This window comes from Narcine bancroftii, chromosome 6 (genome assembly GCF_036971445.1).
Source record: "Narcine bancroftii isolate sNarBan1 chromosome 6, sNarBan1.hap1, whole genome shotgun sequence".
NCBI classification, from domain to species: domain Eukaryota; kingdom Metazoa; phylum Chordata; class Chondrichthyes; order Torpediniformes; family Narcinidae; genus Narcine; species Narcine bancroftii.
This window is the reverse complement of record NC_091474.1, coordinates 18,078,948-18,103,079: the sequence shown is the minus strand read 5'-3', so window position 1 is coordinate 18,103,079 and position 24,132 is coordinate 18,078,948. Positions and strand designations below refer to the sequence as shown.

The following is a 24,132-nucleotide window of genomic DNA, read 5'->3' as shown; positions in this document are numbered from 1 at the left end:
CCCATTTCCTTTGGAGTTAAGAAACTGTGCACATAACGAGTCAATTAAGTACGATTAAAACAGTGGTTTCAAACTTTTGCTTTCCACCCACATACCACCTTAAATAATCCCTTACTAATCACAGAGCACCTATGGTATAGGGATTCTTAAAGTGGTTTGTGAGTGGAAAGAAAAAGTTTGAAAACCACTGATTTAGAATCACTGAAGAGTAACATTCAGACATGACAAAGCAATTAAGAAGATAAACAGAATACTGGCCTTAACTGCAAAAAGAGTTGGAGGCAGCATGGTGAGTGTGGTGGCGAGCACAATACTATTATCACATCAGTTCAAATCTGGCACTGTTTATAAAGAGTTTATGCGCTCTGTGTCCATGTGGGTTTCCTCCACTCTTCAAAATGTACCACATGTATAGGTCAATTGGGCAGCACAGTTTGTGTGCCGAAAGGGCCTGTTACCGTGCTGTATGTCCAGTACGTAGGTCTGTAAGGGCCTGCTATCATGCTATATGTCCAAAATAATTTAAAAGACTAAACCTTGTGTAGTGATCACATGGGGCCTTCAGAGCCTACTCATTGAGTACTTAGTGGTTTCTAGATCCTAGGAAGGATATACTTGTGAAGGAAGATCAAAAAAATGTTCACCCCAGAAAAAAGATTGCTGGGGTGAAGTTTGTCTTGTGAGGAGCGATTAATAAGAATGGACTGACATTGTTCAGTTGAGAAGAACGAGAGGTGATTGATCGAGATATTCAAGGTTCTTATGGGGCTTGACTGATAAGATGCAAGGATGGAGGTGTTATAGTCCAAAAGGAAGGCGTTGGCCAATCAGAACCGAGACAAGAAGAAATTTCTTCACTGAGGGAGTGGCAAAGTTTTGGAATTCACTACTCAGGGATACTGGAAGCTTAGGTAATAATTCCATTCAAGAGAGGTTGATTGCTCGATTATAGGGTAAATATAGGAAAGCAAAGCCACAGAGAAGGTCAGCCAGGGTCTTATTGAGTGCTGAAGCAGTGCAATGGTTTGGATGGGCCTACTCCAATTTCTCACCAAAATCACTGACCATCAAAAATGAAGAGGCTCTTCTCTCACAAGTTGCAATGAAGAAATCCATGTGTGACTCCAACTACGACACTGCAAATTATACTTAAGTAATAAATAAACAAATAAATAAGATACCTCTGCCCCAGCTCCAATGCCTGGGACTGGCGAATCAACCTTTCGTTTCTTTCTGGGACCGATGGCAGCTAAAGCGGTTAAATTGGCTTCTCTCTGTCTCATTTGAGCAAGCTCCTGTTGTTGCATCTGAGATTCAAGAAAAGATTCAATTATTCAGATCAGTGAGCTCACTGTGCCTGTCCTCCCACCTTACTGAGGTCATTCTTAGTTTCTATTCATCATAACTATTTGTTTGATGCAGAGAGACTCAATTTTAATAAACAAGAGTTGAGAGTTTATTATCATATACGCAAGTGCAATGTACAGACGCACCAAAATTCTTGCCTACTGCAGTTATGCAAGATTCATCAGCTAAAATACCCTTATCCAGTTTGAAATAGTTAACTTATAAATTGTTAAATATTAATACAGTAAAACCCCTGGTATACAGCACCTATGGGGATTGGTGGATGTTGGATGTAAATTTTCTGGTTACTTGAGATGGTGAATGTGTGATTGGTGAACTAACAGCGAGACTTGCCAATTTTAAACTTTTGTGCTTTTTACCTATTTATTTTCTGCAATTTTTTTGCTGGTTGCTTTAATTCTGGATAACAGGAGTTTTACTGTATTTCTTTTAGCTACGCATTTGACACCATCACACTACTGTCAACTGGTAGTAATGTAATTGAAGACCAATGCCAAAAATAAAGATTTCACTTTTGAAGTTGTATTCCAAAGGGTTTTTAAACTAAGTGAAGTTCTGTGCTAATTGAATGTACTGCTCTACAAACACTGGAAAAAAGTAATCTTTATTTTCATATCATATCTCTTACCTCTTTGGCCTTTTGTTTCAGCCGAAGTTGTTCAGGGTCCTCTTGTCTGGAGCGAGACTGATGACAAAATAGAAAATGGTAAATGTAAAGGAATATCACATTTGGTTCTTAGTATACTGGAGTTGAGACCAATCATATTAAACTTAAGGCTTCTATAAAATCATTGTCTAATTAATGAACATATAAGCCACTATAGCTTTCAAAGCAAACCATGTCGCTTATTTTGTGCTTTACATTCCAAGCTGTAAAAACTTACTGAGAAGTAAAACACAAAAGTCTGCAGACACAGTGGGTGAAATAAAAAGAAAATGCTGGAGAAACTCATCTGGTCAGTATACTTTATATGGCAAAGATAAAGATACATAAGCAACATTTCGGGCTTGAGCCCTTCATCAAAGGAGTGGAAAAATGTCAAAGGATGTGACAGTTAAAACTAAATACCTTAAATATTCATGTATAATGTATTTCATGTATAATGTGACCCCCCCTCCCGATTTTTGAGGGGAAGAAGGGGAAATATTTTACCCCCGTGTATAATAAGACCCTCTCCCCTTCCCTGCCCTAGTCGCATTGGCATCTCTCCCCCTCGCCCACCCGAGTCGCCCTGGCATCTCTTCCACCCTCGCCCACCCGAGTCGCCCTGGCACCTCTTCCACCCTCGCCCACCCGAGTCGCCCTGGCACCTCTTCCCCCCTCGCCCACCCGAGTCGCCCTGGCACCTCTTCCCCCCTCGCCCACCCGAGTCGCCCTGGCACCTCTTCCCCCCTCGCCCACCCGAGTCGCCCTGGCACCTCTTCCCCCCTCGCCCACCCGAGTCGCCCTGGCACCTCTTCCCCCCTCGCCCACCCGAGTCGCCCTGGCACCTCTTCCCCCCTCGCCCACCCGAGTCGCCCTGGCACCTCTTCCCCCCTCGCCCACCCGAGTCGCCCTGGCACCTCTTCCCCCCTCGCCCACCCGAGTCGCCCTGGCACCTCTTCCCCCCTCGCCCACCCGAGTCGCCCTGGCACCTCTCCCCCCCTCGCCCACCCGAGTCGCCCTGGCACCTCTCCCCCCTCGCCCACCCGAGTCGCCCTGGCACCTCTCCCACCCTCGCCCACCCGAGATGCCCTGGCACCTCTCCCCCCTCGCCCCCCCGAGTCGCCCTGGCATCTCTCGCCCCCCCGAGTCGCCCTGGCATCTCTCGCCCCCCCGAGTCACCCTGGCATCTCTCGCCCCCCCGAGTCGCCCTGGCATCTCTCGCCCCCCCGAGTCGCCCTGGCATCTCTCGCCCCCCCGAGTCGCCCTGGCATCTCTCGCCCCCCCGAGTCGCCCTGGCATCTCTCGCCCCCCCGAGTCGCCCTGGCATCTCTCGCCCCCCCGAGTCGCCCTGGCATCTCTCGCCCCCCCCGAGTCGCCCTGGCATCTCTCGCCCCCCCGAGTCGCCCTGGCATCTCTCACCCCCCCGAGTCGCCCTGGCATCTCTCCCCCCCTCGCCCCCCCGAGTCGCCCTGGCATCTCTCCCCCCCTCGCCCCCCCGAGTCGCCCTGGCATCTCTCCCCCCCTCGCCCCCCCGAGTCGCCCTGGCATCTCTCCCCCCCTCGCCCCCCCGAGTCGCCCTGGCACCTCTCCCCCCCTCGCCCACCCGAGTCGCCCTGGCACCTCTTCCCCCCTCGCCCACCCGAGTCGCCCTGGCACCTCTTCCCCCCTCGCCCACCCGAGTCGCCCTGGCACCTCTTCCCCCCTCGCCCACCCGAGTCGCCCTGGCACCTCTTCCCCCCTCGCCCACCCGAGTCGCCCTGGCACCTCTTCCCCCCTCGCCCACCCGAGTCGCCCTGGCACCTCTCCCCCCTCGCCCCCCCGAGTCGCCCTGGCATCTCTCGCCCCCCCGAGTCGCCCTGGCATCTCTCGCCCCCCCGAGTCGCCCTAGCATCTCTCGCCCCCCCGAGTCGCCCTGGCATCTCTCGCCCCCCCCCGAGTCACCCTGGCACCTCTCGCCCCCCCGAGATGCCCTGGCACCTCTCCCCCCCTCGCCCCCCCGAGTCGCCCTGGCATCTCTCCCCCCCTCGCCCCCCCGAGTCGCCCTGGCATCTCGCCCCCCCGAGTCGCCCTGGCATCTCTCCCCCCCTCGCCCCCCTGAGTCGCCCTGGCATCTCTCCCCCCCTCTCCCCCCCTCGCCCCCCCAAGTCGCCCTGGCATCTCTCCCCCCCCTCGCCCCCCCGAGTCGCCCTGGCATCTCTCCCCCCCTCGCCCCCCCGAGTCGCCCTGGCATCTCTCCCCCCCTCTCCCCCCCGAGTCGCCCTGGCATCTCTCCCCCCCTCGCCCCCCCGAGTCGCCCTGGCATCTCTCCCCCCCGAGTCACCCTGGCATCTCTCCCCCCCTCGCCCCCCCGAGTCGCCCTGGCATCTCTCACCCCCCGCTCCCCCTAATCGCGCTGCTGTCAATGGATGCAGCCTGCTGATAATCTTATCGTCAAACCTGGCAAAATTTTTTTTTAAATTATAACCTCATGTATAATGCGACCCTCCCCTACTTTGAGCTCAAATTTCAGTATAATTTTTCCCCCCGCATTATACTCGAATATTTACGGTAATTGCTTTGCTTGATTTCAATTTCATTTCCATAAATGTATGCCAAAGTAATCAGTAACCCAAAAGTTACAGGTGTAAAAGAAGCAGGAAACAGTTCTCTAAATTAACAGTATAGACACTGAGGGAAGCAGAGCTAAAAATATTTTCTTGCGATGTAACCATAGAACATTACAGCACATCTAATCCATGCCAAACTATTTTTCCACCCAGTCCCATCAACTTGCACCCAGACCATAGCTGTCCATATCCTTCCCACTCAGGTCCTATCCAAATTTCTCTTAAATGTTGAAACCGAACCTGTACCACCACTTCCACTGGCAGCTTGTTCCCCATTTTCACCATCCTCTGAATGGAAAAGTTCCCCCGACTGCTTCCCTTAAACATTTCACCTTTCACTCTTCACCTAGTCTTCAAGTTCTTGTCTCACCCAACCTCGGAGGAAGAAGTCTACTTACTCTATCTATACCCCTCATAATTTAATATACTCTCGAATCTCCCCTCATTCTCCAATGCTGTAGGATTAAGTCCTAATCTATTCAATATTTCCCAATAACTCAGCTCCTCAAGTTCCAGTATCACCCTTGTACATTTTTTTCTGAAAGTAAGTGACCAAAACTGCACACAATACTCCAAACGTCAACATAACATCCCAATTCCTGTATTCAATTATTTGATTTATGAAGCCCAATGTCCCTAGATGTGTATCAGTATATCTGTTCTATTGCACTCGGCAGTGCCCTACCGTTCACCTGGTTTGTCTTCCCAAAGTGGATCTCTTCACACTGTCCACATTAAATTCCATTTGCCATTTTGCAGCCTATTTTCCAGGTGGTCCTACTGCAATCTAGGCGTCATTTGCAAATTTGCCACATTATCATCCATAGGCATATCTAGGGAATGCCCTGGGCACCCTTCCAGAGGGGCGCCACTGACCTCGCCTCACCCGCCCTATATCCGAGTCCCGAGCCCAACACAGATTCTCCATCCCACTTAAGCATCCCAGAGTGCCACTCCGGCACCACCTCGCTGGGCCAGCATCTCAAGGGGCCACAGCTCAATGGCAAAATGGCCAGTGTGTGTGTGTGTGTGTGTGTGTGTGTGTGTGTGTGTGTGTGTGTGTGTGTGTGTGTGTGTGTGTGTGTGTGTGTGTGTGTGTGTTTAAAAAAAAACAGGGGGGAGGGGAGGAAATGTATAAACATGGCTTCTAATAATTAGAAGAACATCACTCTTGCAAATCTCTCTCAGAAGTTGCATGCTCTCCTGATTCCTTGTTATTGCATAGTTGTAATGTTCCTACCTAGCAGTACTGTGGAGGGACTTTATTTCCACTGTTTGCAACAGTTCAATAGAACTGTTCTCTGTCATCTCGATACAAATTAGCGATGAAAAATAACTGCTGTCTCTGCAAATGACGCCTGCATCCTACAATACAGTTTCTGTCACTTATGGTCACAAGTTTGACTTTGTGACTTGTCTATCGTATGTTTGTTGTTTTGATTAAAAGAAAGGTAAAGAAGTTTGTAAATGTGGGGTGGGGGAATAAAAATACACCTTAATCTCCAGTAAAAACTCAATGGTGGAGAAAAATGGTTATGCATCTTTGCTGTATGAAGTACACTGTTTGACTTGCTGAGTTTTCCCAGCAATATGTTTTTACTTCAATCATGGTGTCTGCAGACTTTCATAGAACCATGGAACATTACAGCACATAAACAGGCCTCTCAGCCCTTTTAGACAGTGCCAAACTATTTTTCTGCCTAGTCTCACAGACCTGCACCCAAAGTCCTCCATAACCTTCCCAGTCCAAATTCTTCTTAAATGTTAATATTGAGCCTGCATTCACCACTTCAGCTGGCAACTCATTCCACACTCCCACCGCTTTATGTGTGAAGACGTTCCCCCTAAACATTTCCCCTTTCACCCTCTGGTTTGTGTCTCACCTACCCTCAGTGGAAAAAAGTCTACCTACATTTACTCTGTCTATCCCCTCAATTTTAAATACCTCCATCAAATCTCCCTTCTTTCTTCTACAGACCAGGGAATAAAGTCCTAACCTGTTTAACCTTTCCATGTAACTCAGTTCCTGAAATCTGGGCAACATCTGAGAAAATATTCTTGGCACTCTATCAAAATCTTATTGATACCTTTCCTCTACATAGGTGTTCAAAACTGCACACAATACTCCAAATTTGGCTCCACCAATGTCTTAGACAACTTTACATAACATCCAAACTTCTATACTCAATACTTTGATTTATGAAGGCCAATATGCCAAAAGCTCTCTTAACAACCCTTTCAGGGAATTAGGTAGGTTTTCCAGATCCCTCTGTTTTGTCACAATCTTCAGTGGCCTGCCATCTACCATTTAGGTCCTTTCTTTGGTTTGTCCTTCCAAAATACAACACCTCACTTTTGTCTGCATTAAATTCCATCTACCATTTTTCAGCCCATTTTTCCAGCTGGTCTAAATCCCTCCGCAAGCTTTGAAAACCTTCCTCGCTGTCCACAACACCTGCAAACTTGTTGATCCAATTTACTAGATTATCATCCAGATCACTGATATAGATGACAAACAACAATGGTCCCAGCACCAATCCCTGAGGCGCACTTAAATCTGCGACTGAGGTTTGAGAAACTAGACCTATTTGAACACAGTGTGAACAGTTAATGTCTGCTTGAAGATTTGACTATTTGAAACCATTAGAGCCTTTTAAATTAAGGAATTAAAAAATATAATGAAAATGCACATCAGACTAGGAAACATCTGTGGAAAGAGAAACAGAGTTAACCTTTCGTATTGATGTCCATTCATTAGAATTGAAGAGTTGGGTAAGACAGTGGTCTAGATTGCAGAGAAAGAATAGAAGGTATGAGAATAGGTAAATATAGACAGGGGAATTGAAACACAAATTAAGCAATTGCTGTGTAGAAAACTTAGGGTCAGACTATAAGAATAACTAGGCTTCCAACTGCCTTTTGCTTTCAATTTTCCATTTCTCTCCATTCTGAACAGCCTTTAGGTCCTTTACAGTTCCAACAAAATTCAACACATACACAAAAAGTACCTCAATGTGCGACTTGGCATGCAACAACTTTCCAGACCCAGCAATGAATTCAACAATTTCCAATAATCATCCATTCCAGCCCTGCATCTCAGTTTTACACCATTCTTTCCCCTCCTGTTCTCAGTTCTGATTTTATTCATCAAAAACTATTTGCATTTTCTTCTCGACACACATTGGCCAGTACCATCATCACCTTTCTCTCAGACACCTTCCTTTTTTCTTATTTCTTCTGCTCTCCTCAGCAACTATAAACTAATTTACAACTTTTCTCAGCTCTCAGGCAGTTATAAAACATGCTGCCTGCCCTTCTGTGCACTTCCAGCATTTTCCTCCATTTTTATTTAGAATCTGCAATAATTTAATTTTGGATTAGCAAAGTGTAAAAAGCCAAATGAACCAGTTTTAAAATCTAGAATCTATGTCTCACTTCAAGCTTCAATTCACTTAAATGACAATTTGTTATTGATTTTGATGGAATTTTTTTTTTAAATCAACTCCTTTAGCTGAACACGGGCAACTGCTCAAAGGACTATGGAGCATTATGACAGTGCAAGTGTTTTTATTTGTTTCCAAATGGATACAAAGGACTGAATATGAATAAGATATTTTGCTACAAGATAAATGACATCCTTTTTGACTTCTACTTTCTCATCTGCCTTTGACAGAATTGATCACACCATCCTCCTGAACACATTTCCACTTTTCTCCCAGATATGGAACTACACTTGCCAGATTCCATTCTATCTGAACAGCCAGAGCCAGAGATTGGCTGCAATAGCTTCATTTACTACACCCATTCTAATACTTCTATATAGACTGGTGATGCTCAGTTGACTCCTCTCTCAATTGTTTTACTTATCAGATGGATGGCCTGGCATCCTGTACTGAACAGTAACTGGAACCAACCAAATATGGAGAAGAGTGATGCCTGTCTTCCACACTTCTACAAACAATGGATCTCTAGCCACTGACCCATTCCTCTTCGTAAACCAGACTCTTTGAAACAGTGGAGTTACTTATGATCGAAGTACTCGAGATGGCAGAGGCTGACAGCATCGAATCCACGCTGCTGAAGATCAAACTGCGCTGGGTAGGTCACGTCTCCAGAATGGAGGACCATCGCCTTCCCAAGATCGTGTTATATGGCAAGCTCTCCACTGGCCACCGAGACAGAGGTGCACCAAAGAAGAGGTACAAGGACTGCCTAAAGAAATCTCTTGGTGCCTGCCCCATTGACCACCGCCAGTGGGCTGATATCGCCTCCAACTGTGCATCTTGGCGCCTCACAGTTTGGCGGGCAGCAACCTCCTTTGAAGAAGACCTCAGAGTCCACCTCACTGACAAAAGACAAAGGAGGAAAAACCCAACACCCAACCCCAACCCACCAATTTTCCCTTGTAACCGCTGCAACCATGTCTGCCTGTCCCGCATCGGACTTGTCAGCCATCAACGAGCCTGCAGCTGACATGGACATTACCCCTCCATAAATCTTCGCCCGCGAAGCCAAGCCAAAGAGAGAGAAAGATAAGCTTCTGGCCCCAAGATCACATTATTCCATGAAGGATGCAAATAAGTGAAAAGATAGGTGGAAATGAGAATCCACAATATTAATGTCTCCACCATTCAATGCAAAATAAACCTACAAGTGGCACAAAATTTCTAAATATTGTAATTATATTTATTGCCCCTGTGTTTTAATTGTGTTGTAATAATTTGATCTCGTTTCCCATATTTTTTTTCCAGAATTTAATGTTGAAAAAGAATTCTAAAACAAGATTTTGTCATGTCAACATTCCACTATTAAAAGGCTTCCTTGTACGTTTAATACTTTATTTTAATACACTCATTGTGACTTCTGTACACACAAATCTCACACTGGGAATGGTCCAGTATATTTTATCCTCACTTCTTAAATGTACACTTACACCAGTGAAATTTTAGTGGACAAAAGCCAAATGTCTGCCACAGTGAACATATGAATATGATGTTTAATCAGCATTGACTTTGAATGCAAGCTCAAGGTTCTAGTAATGCACAGCAATGTTTCCCAAGGAGCTGGGGGACAGAACTTTGTCTTATTAAAATGTCCAAATTAAAGTATAATTGTACATCAGATCCAAAATATAATTCCACTGATTTCAATGAAAATGAATTTCAGGAACAAAGTATGTAACTGCTACGATATTGTACATTTAAAATGTGAATGACATACTTATAATTTATAAGATTCTTTTGTGTTGATGTTACTTAAATTGCATTGGTGTTTGAGATACGCAACATGAGGCTTACCTTTGCTGCTCGCATTAGAATTTCCCTTTCTTGTTCATCTTTCCTCTGTTTTTCTATTTGATCGAGTTGTTCAAAGAACTTGAGCTGTGTCCTGACATCGCTTAATTGCTCGTACCTGTCGTCCTCCTGAAGGCAAAAAGCAATCTGAATTATTTGGCGTTTGCCATAATGTTGAAAGAATTTCCGCACAAGCGAGTCTGTCCCATTCACAGTTTATTGCTTCATTCAAATTTGTAAAGGGCAACATTCCAAACAATTTAATATACTTAAAAATTCTGGGTAACTTGTCCTTCTATGCCAAGTAAGGAATAAAATGTTCATTTCATTGCCTTCCCACCACAATAACTAATATTCTCCTCACTAATAGATTAAGTTACAACAATTACTACAAGTTGTTTAAATTCAATCCACAAGAAATATTGTGCACATTAATGATGACTACTAACAACAAAATCTTTTAAATTTTTTCTATGTTCTCCTTGTCTGCGTGGGTTTTTCTTCCTCCCACTGTTCAAAACATACCAGGGGTGTAGGATAACTGGGTGTAAATTGGCTAGCAGACTCTTGGGCCAAAATGGATGTATGTCTAAATTAAAAAAAAAACTTAATAATTTTCTCATTATTTGCCTTATTTTCTTAAGTGGATTAATCGTAGATTTATCAATCTGGTTAAAATACTAAAGTCAAATACTATGCATTTTGTAATTTGCTGCTAGAAATACATAAATGGCCAGGCAGCACCAAAGCTGAGGAGTATTGATTTCGACTGTTAACCCTTCTGAAGAAAAGTTAATGACCAGGTAAGGTTCCAGAAGACTGAACAGTGGACAATGCAGTTTCTTTGATCAAGGAAACAGGGATAATTCGGAAAGATATAAACTGGTGAGCATCATGTTAGCAGCAAGGAAAATTGGAGAGGATACCTCATGTTGCAGTTATAAAACTTTTGGTTTGGCCTCACTTGAAGCACTGTGTGTAATTCTGGCTGCTTTATTACAAGAATGATATGGAGGCTTTGAAAATTTTTTATCAGATGATCGCTGTATTAGAGGGTAAAAGTTGGGTCGTTTGATCTGGAGCCTTGAAGTCTGAGGGGAGACCTGATAGATGTGTCTAAAATAAAGAATGGCAGAGATGGGTTAGACAATCAGAATCTTGTTCGCGGGGTAACAATGTCATGTACCAAAATGACATGTTTAATGTGTGGTGGGAGTGTGAGGTTATGGTTTAAAGGAAGTGTGTAGGGCAAGCTTTATTTTTTTAAATAAAGAGAAAGGTAGGTGCCTGAAATGGGCTGCTGGGAGTAATGTGGAAGCAGTAGTGCAATAAGAGGCCATCTGATAGACACACGAATATTCATGAAACAGATGGATATGTATCATGTGCAAGTACATTCATCGTGGGCCATAGGAAATGTTCCAGTGCTATACTGTTCTCTGAACTGAATCATTTCTTTCCTAGCAGACTTTGACTACAGAGTATTTTCAGCATCTTCTCTATTTTGTTTAAATATCAGTCTTAACTTGCCATTTAGTTTTTGTGTAAGTTTTTAAAAACTTGAGTAAAAAGTTTAATCTTTCACCAATAAACTTTCAACATGTACTGACTTGCAATACAATCATTACATATTTTAATTTTCCATTTGCATGGAGGTGACTAAAAGTTGTTTGACTTTGTCAGAGATTGGCAATGGAAATAATGAACTAGACTTCCTGCCAACTTCTAACTTCCTGCTAAAATGTATGTTGGATGGAATCAGGACAAGGTTTGGTTTTCCTTCCTTTTGGAGTACCTTTAGTTGTAAGAAAAGATAAAAATTGATTTGGATAAAAGTAAAAGAGGCTGGGTCGAGCAAAACTGCAAAAGATTCTACACTCACCTTATATGTAATGTTTCTTTGTTGTGCGACTTCAGATATCTTTTCAACAAGTGTTTGTAATCTCTGTTGGGTGGCATGTGACACAAAATTTACTACATCGGGATGAACTTCAGTAATTCCATGCTTTTTGCCTGTTTCCCAAAAAAAATGGTGCCTTTTTAGAAAAGTTATACTTAGTAAACAGAAACACACTTTTGCCTTTTCTTTTGTTCTTTAAGATCAATATTGTCCAGTTTATTAGCCCCTGATTCCATGTTGCTAACTGGAATATAGTTAAAAATATCCCTAATGGCATCCTAGCCATTGTTAAAAATATACTCGGCAGAAATAGTTAAAAACTTTCTGATTAGAATATTTTTAAAAATCACACACACACACACACACACACACACACACACACACACACACACACACACACACACACACACACACACACACACACACACCTGGTAACCAAGCAACCAGCAAAAAAAAAGTGAAAAATAAATGTTTTTTTTTTAAAAGGGTTGAAAATTGGCATGACTCGCTGTTAGTTCACGAATCATCCCACACACGATCTTGACCAACTAGAAAATTCACTTATCCAGCATTTACCAATCCCCATAGGTGTCAGATATCAAGGTACGGTGAAAAGCAGGACATTTATATGGCTGAATATTTTAGGTTTTTTTTTGGAAATATGGAGGATGTTCTTTCTGTAAATATAGATATTAAATACATCTACCTTCATTTTGATGGCATCCAACATATTCTATATGGTTAAGGTGGATAAAATGATGTTACTGTAGTTACCCTTGCTGCGTTTACTCAGCAACTTTCAATGGACAACAATGGTGGCTGAAAATTATGCAACTTCAGCTCCAATTCCAATTCTTGGCAACAGCATTCTTATTTGTTCACTTGCTTTCAAATGCCATGTCAAACATTGTGTTGACAAATACTTCTACAAGTTTGAAAGGATTTTTTTTTCTAAAAAAAGAATCTCTAGTTCATCTAGTTCTTTTAAAGTTTGTTTCATCTTATAAATGACTAGATAGTTCTTTACCTATTTCTAACATTCTTCTATGCAATGGAGCAGCAAACAGGAATGCTTCATCTTTACATGATCTTGTCAGAGTGCCCACCAATTCTGAATTCGTTGCTAAAATCCGTGCACTTTCTTCAGAGAGATTAACTCCAGCCATGGATGCCACATCATTAATGTCATCATCATCTCTAGAAGTTTCAAAAGAACACACCAATGTTATTAGAGGTAGTTTTAAAAGTATCAAGTGGTAAATTAGTACTGGATCAAAATGCACAGATCTGTTGGAAATATATTGAAAAATAATAGGAAAAAAAATACTTTTTGGACTGTTCTTGGTCTACAGCACAGACAAGCTGCTCACAAAATCAGTCTACCAGTAAATAAAAAGTATATATAATTTTCACCCTGCCCGATCATCAAATACTACAGTAATTCAATTAGACTCAACTTGCTTTCTCAAGGCAATTAGAGACTAGCAATGAATGTGGCCGTGCCTGCAGTGCAGCAGCCAATGAACAAGTTTCTTTGTTTCATGCATTGGGAAACATCCCAGAATTGCTCTGTGCTCAGGGTAATGCATTCCCAGCTCTTCCCTAACCCTAAACAGACTATTATTTGTGATTATCCCACCACCATGTGCAACCCAAGTACAATGTTTCAATGTGATCTTAAGTTGCAATTGGGAACATCTGAGATTCGTACCCATTAAACAATAAATGCTGCTTTTAAAGGAACATTGGGCTTATTGTTATTTTAATATACATACATTTACCTACAGTTGGTAGATTAATCCATTCAGCCTAATTTTGAAATGTTAATATCACTGTTTTCCAACATTAACTGTCATTGGCTTTGTGAGCTTGTACTCAAAACATCTCACCTGAAAGAACCACCCGCCGCTGCCGCTGCCGCCGCCGCCGCCGCCGCCGCTTCTTTAAGCTTGTTTTTTTGAACAACTGAAGTCTGGACAGAATAAGTCAAACCAGCTTTACTTCCTGGCACCACTGTCTGTTTCATAACAGGAACTGTAAAATTATGGAGAACTTTGATAAATACATGATCCATCAACTTTCTGTATTGCTAAACAGGCTACAAATTGCTGTACATCGAATTCATGGATTCAGATTTATTGTCAGAGTACGCACACGACTTCACATACAACCCCGAGATTCCTTTTCCTGGTGATGAGGCAGAATTACCACGTTGGAAGTGCAAAAAAAAAGCAGTATTCAAATGCATACATCACTCTGTACAACAAACTACCAAGTACACGATGTTCAGGGTTGTGGAATCTGGCAGCAAAGGACATTTTTATCATTTACTCCAATATTAAACAAAATGTTTCCTAATATTAGCTTGCATCATATTATCCTCAATATTTAGAGTCTGCAATGTATAGTTATGTCACAGGCAAGTGATGGCACAAAATGACTTTGGGGTCACTCTGATAGTTAGAATTAATAATTTGTATCAAAATCTGTGCTGTGTCATGTGATGTGGCAAGTTTTAGAGCATTCAACTCCACTTCAAAAATTCTGTTCCACTGATATCATATGGCAGTGTTTAAAATACCCCACAGGGAAGTGATTTCCAACACATAATCTTCATTGTGGAATAACAAACACCATAATATTTTGCAGGGCCAAAAGATATCGTAAATGGGGATTACTAGATCTTAAAAGTAATTAAAATCCCATTCAAAGAGGTTGATATTAAAGGTGCTGTTAAAGATGGAGACATGATGAGACGGGGAAGTTCAGGAAGGGAATTCCACAGTGGGAAAAGCATTACTACAATAAAAAAAAATGTAGACATACAACACAGTAACAGGCCATTTCAGCTCACGCCACTTAATTCAAGTGCTACACCAACCAGGGAAAATGGTGATCTAAAGTGAATCAGAAGCCTGTCAGAGAATGGAGAAAAGGGACAAACAATTTTTTTTTATTTGAGGTAATATGAAATCAGGGACAATGAGAATCTGTGATTTAAAAGCTTTTACAAGTTCCAGGCTCTGGCATTGTTTAAGGCCAATGTTTCTTTTCAGTTGAATGTTGAACCACGGTGATTTCAGGGGACCACTTAAGAGTAGAACACCCATTGCTCTGAGTCAGGGGTCTGTGGACGAATGGCAGATTTCATTCTCATTTAAACTAGACGAGTTTTTAATAAGAAGCATAACTTTCACAACCCATGTTTCTGCTATTGGCTTTTCATTACAGATGATCCTTCCAGATGATAATGCAACTCCAGACAATAATCCAATAAAGGACTCTCTGCTTAGAAAAGTGGGCTGAAAAATGGCAGATGGAATTTAATGCTGATAAGTGTGAGGTGCTTCATTTTGGTAAGAAGAATCAGAATAGGACATACGTGGTAAATGGGAGAGCATTGAGGAATACAGAAGAGCAGAAAGATTTAGGAGTAACGGTACATCGTTCCCTGAAGGTAGAAACTCACGTGAATAGGGTGGTGAAGAAGGCTTTTAGTATGCTGGCCTTTATCAATCATTGCATGGAATATAGGAGTTGGGAGGTGATGTTGAGATTGTATAAGACGTTGGTGCGGCCTAATTTGGAGTTCTGTGTGCAGTTCTGGTCGCCTAATTATAGGAAGGATATAAACAGAGTGGAGAGAGTGCAGAGAAGGTTTACCAGAATGTTGCCTGGGTTTAAGCATCTGGAGTATGGGGAGAGATTGGACAGATTGGGTCTTTATTCTTTGGAGCGTAGAAGGTTGAGAGGGGATTTGATAGAAGTATTTAAGATTATGAAAGGGATAGACAGAGTGGATGTGGATAGACTATTTCCGTTAAGAGGAGGAAAGATTAAAACAAGAGGACATGAGTTAAGAATTAAGGGGCAGAGGTTTAGAGGTAACATGAGGGGGAACTTCTTTACTCAGAGAGTGGTAGCCGTGTGGAATGATCTTCCGGGAGAAATAGTGGCAGCGGAGTCAATTGTATTATTTAAGAAAAGGTTGGACAGGTATATGGATGAGAAGAAGATGGAGGGTTATGGGCATTGTGCAGGGAGGTGGTACTAGAAAGGGGTGTTTGGTTCGGTGCAGACTAGAAAGGCCTAATGGCCTGTTTCCGTGCTGTAATTGTTATGTTATGTTATGTTATGCTAATGAGGATTTCCTCCACATGCGAATTGTGAACAAATATTTTAAAAAAACCCCACAGTAGGAATAGATTATTCAGCCCTTTGAGACTGCTCTGCCATTCCACTAATCATTGCTCATCTTCCACCTCAACAACAATTTCCATGGCATTCCTCGTATCCAGGAAACTACCCAATCTCTGTTCTGAATGCAGTTGATTCGTGAACCTTGTTTCCTTCCATTGGTAGGCATTTCTGAAGATTCACCACTCGATGCAAATAAATTTCCTCTCATTTTGAGAATGTGACCCCAAGCCCTGGTATCCACCTAACTTGGTGAGTTCTTTAAGAATTTGTACATTTCCATGAGGTTATCCTTCATTCTTCTGAAATCTAGAGAATGGAGACCCAGTAAATAGTGAAACCAGGTTATATAAAAGAGTTGGAATTAAGAGAAGTTTATGATGAACAAGATAGAATGTTGAATGGACCATCAACAGTACAGTTCAACCAATGGCTGAAGTGGGCAGAAGGACGACAACAACAACATAGCATTTATCCCGGTTCATGATTTCCGCTCAGTGCTTAGCTGGAGAGAACTATATGATCTTTCCAAGTCTAGTTGTCTAGGTTGATAATGGACACAGATCCCATTTCTAGGATATAATTAGTGACCAGTGTGTAAATAAGGAAGGGGGGGGGGGAAGGATCCTCATCCTTGGATTTGCTGAATTAATTAAACATGGAGGTAAAACTGCTGAAAGTAAAATTATAAAATGGGGAAGAAAGTGTAATAAGAAGCATACTACATTCACTCAAGAACCCACAAAATGTGATGCTAAAATCATTGTCATGCTACAACACAAGCAAAAAGAGGATTGAGTACAAATCCTAGTCTGTGGAATGGGATTGGTTCACAGATAGATGGAATAAACTGGTCCTTCTCTGGTTGGCAGGTGCTTGGGTCCCAATTATTCAGAATTCTTATCAGTGATTTGGCTGAGTGAACCAAATGTAATATTTCCTGGCTTATTGATGACACTAATCAAGTGAGAATATGAGAAATAATGACAATGTAAAAGAGGTTTCAATAGGACATGGATACACTCCAGAGTTGTATGGATAAAAAATTGTCCATTTTAGTAGTAAACATAAAATTCTAAGTTACTGAAAGTGAGTAGGTGCAGCAGACAGTTAGGAAGGCAATACTGCAAGAGGATTTGAGTACAAGGATAAACAAAAAATGTGTTACTACAATGTATGTAGGACCTTTGTGAGAAAGCAGTGGAAGTGGGTTTAATGACACCATTTAAGAAACATTCAGACAGATACATGGATAGCACAAGTTTAGAAAGATATGGGCTAAAATAGGCAGATTGGACTCGTTCAGCAGACAACTTGGTTGGCATGGATAATTCGGGCTGAAAGGCTGCATCATTTTCCAACTCTTTAAAAATCATAATATTCTCTGGATTCAGTGAAATCTGAACCTAAGACAGCACGGTTGGTGTAGCAGTTAGCACAAGGCCTTTACAGGGCCAGCAATTGGGACCGGGGTTTGGATCTCACGCTGTCTGTAAGGAGTCTGGACATTCTCTCCATGTCTGCGAGGGGTTTTCCTCAGAGGCTCTGGTTTTCTCCCTCTGTTCGAAATGTACTAGGGGTGTAAATTGTGTGGCATGGTCTTGTGGGATGAAATGGCCTGTAACTGTGCTGTATGTCAAATTTGAAATACTGCTGCATCTACAGTATGTTAAAAATCACCTTCATCAAAGAGAGAGCATTGAGGGTAGGGAGTGGGTTTGTTGTACAATGTTCAAAGTGGCTACCTAAACTAACAGCTGCACTTCAAAATAATTCTGCCTGCTTAGGTTTGTGAATCATTGAGATGCTCGACCTGGACAGCTGTAGGTGTTTATAAATTCTGGATCATAATTAACAGAGAGTTAATATTTGATAGAATTGAGGGATAAGGGATATTGAGGAGTTAAGGCAAAAGATAATGTGCAATTTCACTAAATGATGGGAGCTGAAAATTTTACTCAACCCTCTGGTTTCTTTTTTTTGAGAAGGAGGGGGCCGGTGTCATTGAAATATTTTGAAAGTTGAAAGGCATGGACAAAGTATATGCTGGAAGTTTGTTTCCTATGGTGCGAGAATCGAGAACAGGAGGACACAATTTCAGGATAAAAGGACGTGGGATTAGAACGGACATCCACAGGAATTTCTTCAACCTGAGGGAGATAAATCTGTGGAGGCCAGACCATGTAGTATCAATCCTCTTATTTCGATAGCATTTCTAAGTGAGAGATTTTAAATCTGTTACAAGGTGCTAGAATGTAATGGACAGATTTTAAATCTGTTACAAGGTGCTAGAATGTAATGGACAGATTTTAAATCTGTTACAAGGTGCTATAATGTAATGGACAGATTTTAAATCTGTTACAAGGTGCTATAATGTAATGGAGTGAGCATGGTCAACTTGACACAAGTTGGTACTAATCAATGTATTAAATTTGAAAGAGCTTCTTTAAGATCAAAATGTATTCCATTATTAACTTCAAAAGGAGTTTATTTTAGCAAATATTGATGAGCAACACACTATACAAACAATCCATAATTATTTTGTACATTTGGTATTTAATTTTCAACTAAAAGAAGTTTTAAAGATTCAGGCTTACCTGTCTGAAGTTGTTTCAATTGCACCTGTGAAGGTGCAGTTAGCATGATGCGATTCTGAGGTTGTCTAAGTGTTACCATAGGTGTTTGTGTCAGAGTTACCTGCGGTCTGGCCAGCGTTCCTGGTTGAAAAACCTGAAGACACACACATGTAATAAACAAGCATGAAACCAACATCAAAAAGTCAATATTTTTATAAAATGTTAGATCATAAATGTTCTAGGGTCTAAACTGAATCAAAATAAAACGGGATATGAAATTTTACATAACTGACACAGTTAAAACACTTTTAAAAAAAAATTTTTATTGTTTAACAAAAGCATACATAATAAATGTCGATTAAATAACGAATTAATTGTATACAAGTAAATACATTCCAAGGGAGAGGAAAAAATGGTTAAATAATAAAATATTCATATCTACATTAATAGTTACTTCTAATAACTCAATCTAGTAATGAAGATAATGTATGCAACCATGTCAGACTCATTTATTAAACTGTTACATCAAAATAATAAAAATAAAAAAAAAACAAAAGACAACACTAAGCTAATCTAATCCCCTCCCTCTACCTTTCTGGAGAAGAAAATGAAATCAATAATGATATGGAATCATTGGTGATCCCTGGAGAACAGACAAAGAATTACCGGAACATATAATACTTATTGACTCTTCCAATTACTAAAAAAAAATCTAAGAACAGGCCCCATAACTAAATAAATAGAAATTTTCTATCTTTACTATTTTATCTGATTTTTTTCTAAACTTAAATAGGACATTGTATCATATAGCCACAGCATATGAGTAGGGGATGAATCTCCTTTCCATTTCAATAAAATTGCTCATCTGGCTATCAACTTAGTAAAAGCTAAGACTTTTTCTTGAGATGCCAATAGAGGATCATCGGAGTTGTGAAAAAAATCAAACAGAGCAATTAATGGACAGGGTTATAGGTTAATCTTGAAAATTGTTGACAGAGTTTGAAAAATCTCTTTCCAAAATCTCTCTAAATTTGGGCATTCCCAAAACACATGAATCAGAGAGGCTTCAAAAATTTTTACATTTCTCACAAAAAGGATTAATACCTGGATAAAAACAGGATAATTTGTTTAGACACACAACTTCTTTAGACCACCTTAAATTGAAATAAGCAATGTCTTGCACAAAATGAGGAATTAATCTAGATAAGAGTAGAGTACTAATCTTCATCTGATAAAGTTATATTCAAGTTTCTTTCCCTATCTCTTTTAATCCCAGCCATTGGGACTGAATTTAAGTCCAGTAAATTATTATAAATACATGCTATTCATCCACCATGAAAACAAAATTGTATATTAAAAAGCAGAAAGAGTCTTAGTATTAGAAATTCGTGGAAAATTTTCTTATTCATTATTTTCCAAAGTATTTTTCCCTCTCTGAGAATTTATTAAGAAAATATCTTTGAGGGTGCCTCTCATCAACAGGTCTATGCAAAATAAGGATGCACAAAGCACCCTTATTTTGTTTTGATCTCATGGACTGGTAGTGTTTATTTGACCCACCTTGCCAGCCTGCACTGATTGTCCAGGTTGTGTTAGACTTAACACTGGATGTTGGAGGGTGCTGGTTACCGTGGCTGTAGAAGTGGTTGTCCTCACTACAGGTCGTTGCTGAACAGTATTCCCTAGTACCACTGCCGTCAATGCTGTTGTGGTCTGAGTTGAGGATTGTTGTTGACTTTGCTGAATAAAAGTCTGCGAGTCTTGAGTGAGTTGGCGCAAGGCTGGCAAACTCCGCTGGGAAAGCACACAACGGTTAAGCATATGAACTAATTCCAAAACAACCTCCTCCAAAAATAAAACATATGGAAATATCACTTTAAGGCAAACTATAGATTACCTTCAAGAAAGGCACAAGATATGGTTGAGGTGATGAATTGAGCTCTCTATATAACCGGCTAGTGAAATCTTCTGCATCAATTTTCCCATCCTATAAAAAGGAAGTAAAACTGAAATTGCTTTCGACATGGGGGGGGGGTTTCTCAAATTCAACAGAAAATTTGGTTCTCTGTAGGAAAAAAAAACTTGAGCAAAACAATAATTTATTCTTATTTTGTATTCAATAGTTCCAACTGTTTGCATTTTAATAAAAGTAAGAACCTGGTAGGCCTTACAACACATTCAGTCAAATACAACTTCATACCGAACCACAGCATATACACTACCATAAATCTTTTGTAAATTCCTCACTCAAATATTAAGTCAAGTTTAGTACATCAGGGTTTGAGCTTCATGCATTAACTTACTTAACATCTTTCAGAAGTATATTAACACAAACACAAAGCATCATTCTCCACCCCCCCCCCCCCCCCCACAACATGAAAACCTACTTGTCCTACAGAGATATTGCTGCATGTCTCTGGACAGCAATGAGACATTTACCCATGTTCTATCTTTTCCCTATTGCCATTTATCATCTTTTGTTTCCTTTAAAATCTGTGGTCTCTGTCTCAAATTCTTACTAGGAGATTAAAATATTCTACGTCTACTGAAGAAGTTTTTTTATTTTAATCTTTGTCACTCACTCTTTCCAGTTCCAAGATGCATACAATTTAGCTTATTGTTTAACTTAAAAACATTTTCACATGCTTTCTCACCAATAAATTTTGCACCAGTTCTTTGACATTGGCAGCTGTCTCAGTTGACTGTTTACCACTTGATGCCAATTTGATCAAAGTAGACAGAAAGTTTTTGCATTTCTTCACATTTTCCATCGTTTCCTGTGGAACATTTAAACATTTAATAATGGGAAAGGCACAGTATTATACAATAAAAAAAAGCTAATTCTATCCAAAGTTTACATAAACATAAGGGAGTGAGTAATGCTATGAAACAATCTTGGGAAGAAACAAACTCCAGTATGAAGTAAAAATGCTCATACATGCTCAATTCTTTCTGATTTTCTTTTTGGAAAGCAATGATTAATGTAGGTGCATGTCCAGTTGGTGGCAGTCTTTACTACTTGTCTAATTTTCTATTCTTCACCAAGTCTTAATCAAATATAATGTCCACACACATAGCAGCAATAACATAAGAAATTACAAGATAATAAACAAAGATGTAGTCAACAATCAAAAATAAAACTAGCACAAGCAAGAAATTCGAAATAAAAACCAAAACTACTGGAAACACTTATAATGGCCCCAATAAATGGTCTTATCCCAAAACAGTAACTGCTTCCAACATTTTTGATTTATTCCAAGAACTGATTTTTTTTTTCCAGAAAGAGTCTTTAAAAACTAATTAAAGTTGGGATGAATAAAATAATTAAGGTAATAATAAACTGCGGGAAAACTAGCAATTGATAGAAAAACTGACACCGACAGATTCTTTAAATGCATAAAGGGTCAATAGGAGCACAATGTACATCTGTAAATTGTGCACGTTTTTGATGCTCAATAAACATATTTCAGAAAAAAAACAGGGGAAAAATACATAAAGAGTCAATGTGAACACAGGCCCCTGAGGGAATAACATCAGAGAAATCATTATGGGGAGGAAATCAAAGGAATTTAACATATTTTGTGCATCAGTTTTTAATGATTAATATTAAAAAAAGTAAAGAGGAACGAAATCCCATCTCTAGACAATTACTATTAGGTAAACTAACAAGTTTAAAGGCAGACTGTCTTGATGGTTTGTTCTCTCGGCTGCAAACATGTATTCCTTATTTACACAAGGTGAAGGCAAAAAATAAGATAATTGTATAACAGTATTGGAAAAATGTTAAGAGCAATTAATAAGGAAGAAATAGCAGAACATTTGAAAAGTCATATATCAAATAGAATGAGCATTGCTTCCAGAAGTGAAAAATCAAGTGGGATAAATTTTTAGTTAAATTTGCAGATGATACAAAAGTGCTGGTGGTGATTGGGAAGTAATGAGGAGGATAAAGCAGACAACACCATATTTTCCCAAAAGTCATATTACCACAAAAAGAACAAATTTTTGTCCATTAGAGTTTGTGACAATCCGATTTCCTCACTAATTTTTCCTGCAAAATATTCTCCCCATATTTTTCTCAACTTCTCTGGAATTTTACTATTCATCCATATACAGTGGCCAATTAATAATCACTTCTTTGGGATATTGAGAGGTTGAATGAGCAGACGTTTAAAACGTTTAAAATGTTGGGAAATGGTGTCCAATTTGGTAAAATTGGAAGTAGATTAAAAAGAAAATACATATGGACTGAAGAAAGTATCCTGGTACATGAAGCAAAAAGCTAGCACACTAATTGTTGGCTTTTATTTCAAGAAGGTTGGAAATTAAGGGAAAGCATTTCTACAATTGTACATGGCAAGAATGAAGCCATATACAGGGTTCTGTAAACAGCTTTCAGGAAGGATATATTATCTTTAGAGGTGGTTCAGACAATGCTCACTTGGATGATCCCAGAAAGCATTACTTTCTGAGGAAAGGTTGAACAGGTGTGGTCTGCCTTCACTGGGGTTTAGAAGACTGAAAGAGGATTTTAATAAAACAAATTTCTTACAGATCTGGAGAGCATGCTTCCTATGTGGAAGAATCCATTTCAATAGAACAACAAATAAAGGCATGCTTGCAAGTACAAGGGACTTCTGCCTCTGGCAAGTTATCCATTAGTGGATAACACTTCTTAAATCAAACATATGAGTGGTTTGTCAGCTTCCGCGGATAAAAATATCAGGGAAGACATCCAATCTTCACACGTTTATGAATTTGTATGTAACCTCTGTACAGCTATCACTGGTGTTAGTATTAATGTTCAAATATTTTGGCTTGCATATACACTCATAATTGCATTCTTTATCAGCTACTATTGCAGCTTTTCCTAAAAATAGAATGCACTTATAATTGTCAAACTTGTACACAAATGCAGTCGATACAAATTTGGGATTTTTTTTTAATTCATGCAGTTTGAACACCAGCCAGCAGATGGCTATACGTACTCAACTCATCAACCATAAATCAGATTTAGTTTTCCTGCGCTGAAAGTACTTGGCTGACATACTGACCTACATTAATCATGAAAGCCTGAACTATCTAATTCTACAAGCATAGAATTTAATATAAATGTAATGCAACACTTTGTAAACTTGAAAGTTGCTTCACATTATGACTGGAATTAGTTATGAAAGGAACTGCTTGAGTAGATAGTTCAACAAAACGTTTAAAAACAAGCAGTAACTAGCAAAATAGATAGACTAGAAAATTAATTAAATGATTTAGCTGTCATAGTAACAACTCTGCAATCATCTTTTAAATTGTTAATCACACCCAAAGGTGAGGGCTTTAAAAACTTTCACGTCAACATGGGCACATCTTTTAAAAATAGTTCCTATTTTGTCATTAATGCATCACTCAGGAATTTGACAGAGCCCAATATTTTAAACATAGAATCAAGGTTAGAATGAAAAATTATTATTTGTAATTACATGGTGCATGTTATGATATTGGGACATCCATAGCATTTTATTTTCTTTGATATAAAGTGATTGTTGTTATG

General features: G+C 40.2%; 1 protein-coding gene across 1 annotated transcript in view; it reads right to left on the bottom strand.

Moving 5' to 3' along the window:
• The window catches only part of LOC138735772 (transcription initiation factor TFIID subunit 4-like), a 74,015-nt gene that overhangs the window by 4,287 nt on the left and 45,596 nt on the right, over nucleotides 1–24,132 (bottom strand). Inside the window, exons 5-14 of the mRNA XM_069884152.1 lie at nucleotides 21,242–21,364; nucleotides 20,485–20,574; nucleotides 20,148–20,381; nucleotides 18,609–18,741; nucleotides 13,704–13,848; nucleotides 12,842–13,011; nucleotides 11,797–11,927; nucleotides 9,918–10,043; nucleotides 1,997–2,053; nucleotides 1,182–1,307 (exon numbers count right to left, since the gene is read on the bottom strand). Of these exons, the coding sequence (XP_069740253.1) occupies nucleotides 1,182–1,307; nucleotides 1,997–2,053; nucleotides 9,918–10,043; nucleotides 11,797–11,927; nucleotides 12,842–13,011; nucleotides 13,704–13,848; nucleotides 18,609–18,741; nucleotides 20,148–20,381; nucleotides 20,485–20,574; nucleotides 21,242–21,364 (1,335 nt within the window). The remainder of the gene's footprint in view (nucleotides 1–1,181; nucleotides 1,308–1,996; nucleotides 2,054–9,917; nucleotides 10,044–11,796; nucleotides 11,928–12,841; nucleotides 13,012–13,703; nucleotides 13,849–18,608; nucleotides 18,742–20,147; nucleotides 20,382–20,484; nucleotides 20,575–21,241; nucleotides 21,365–24,132) is intronic.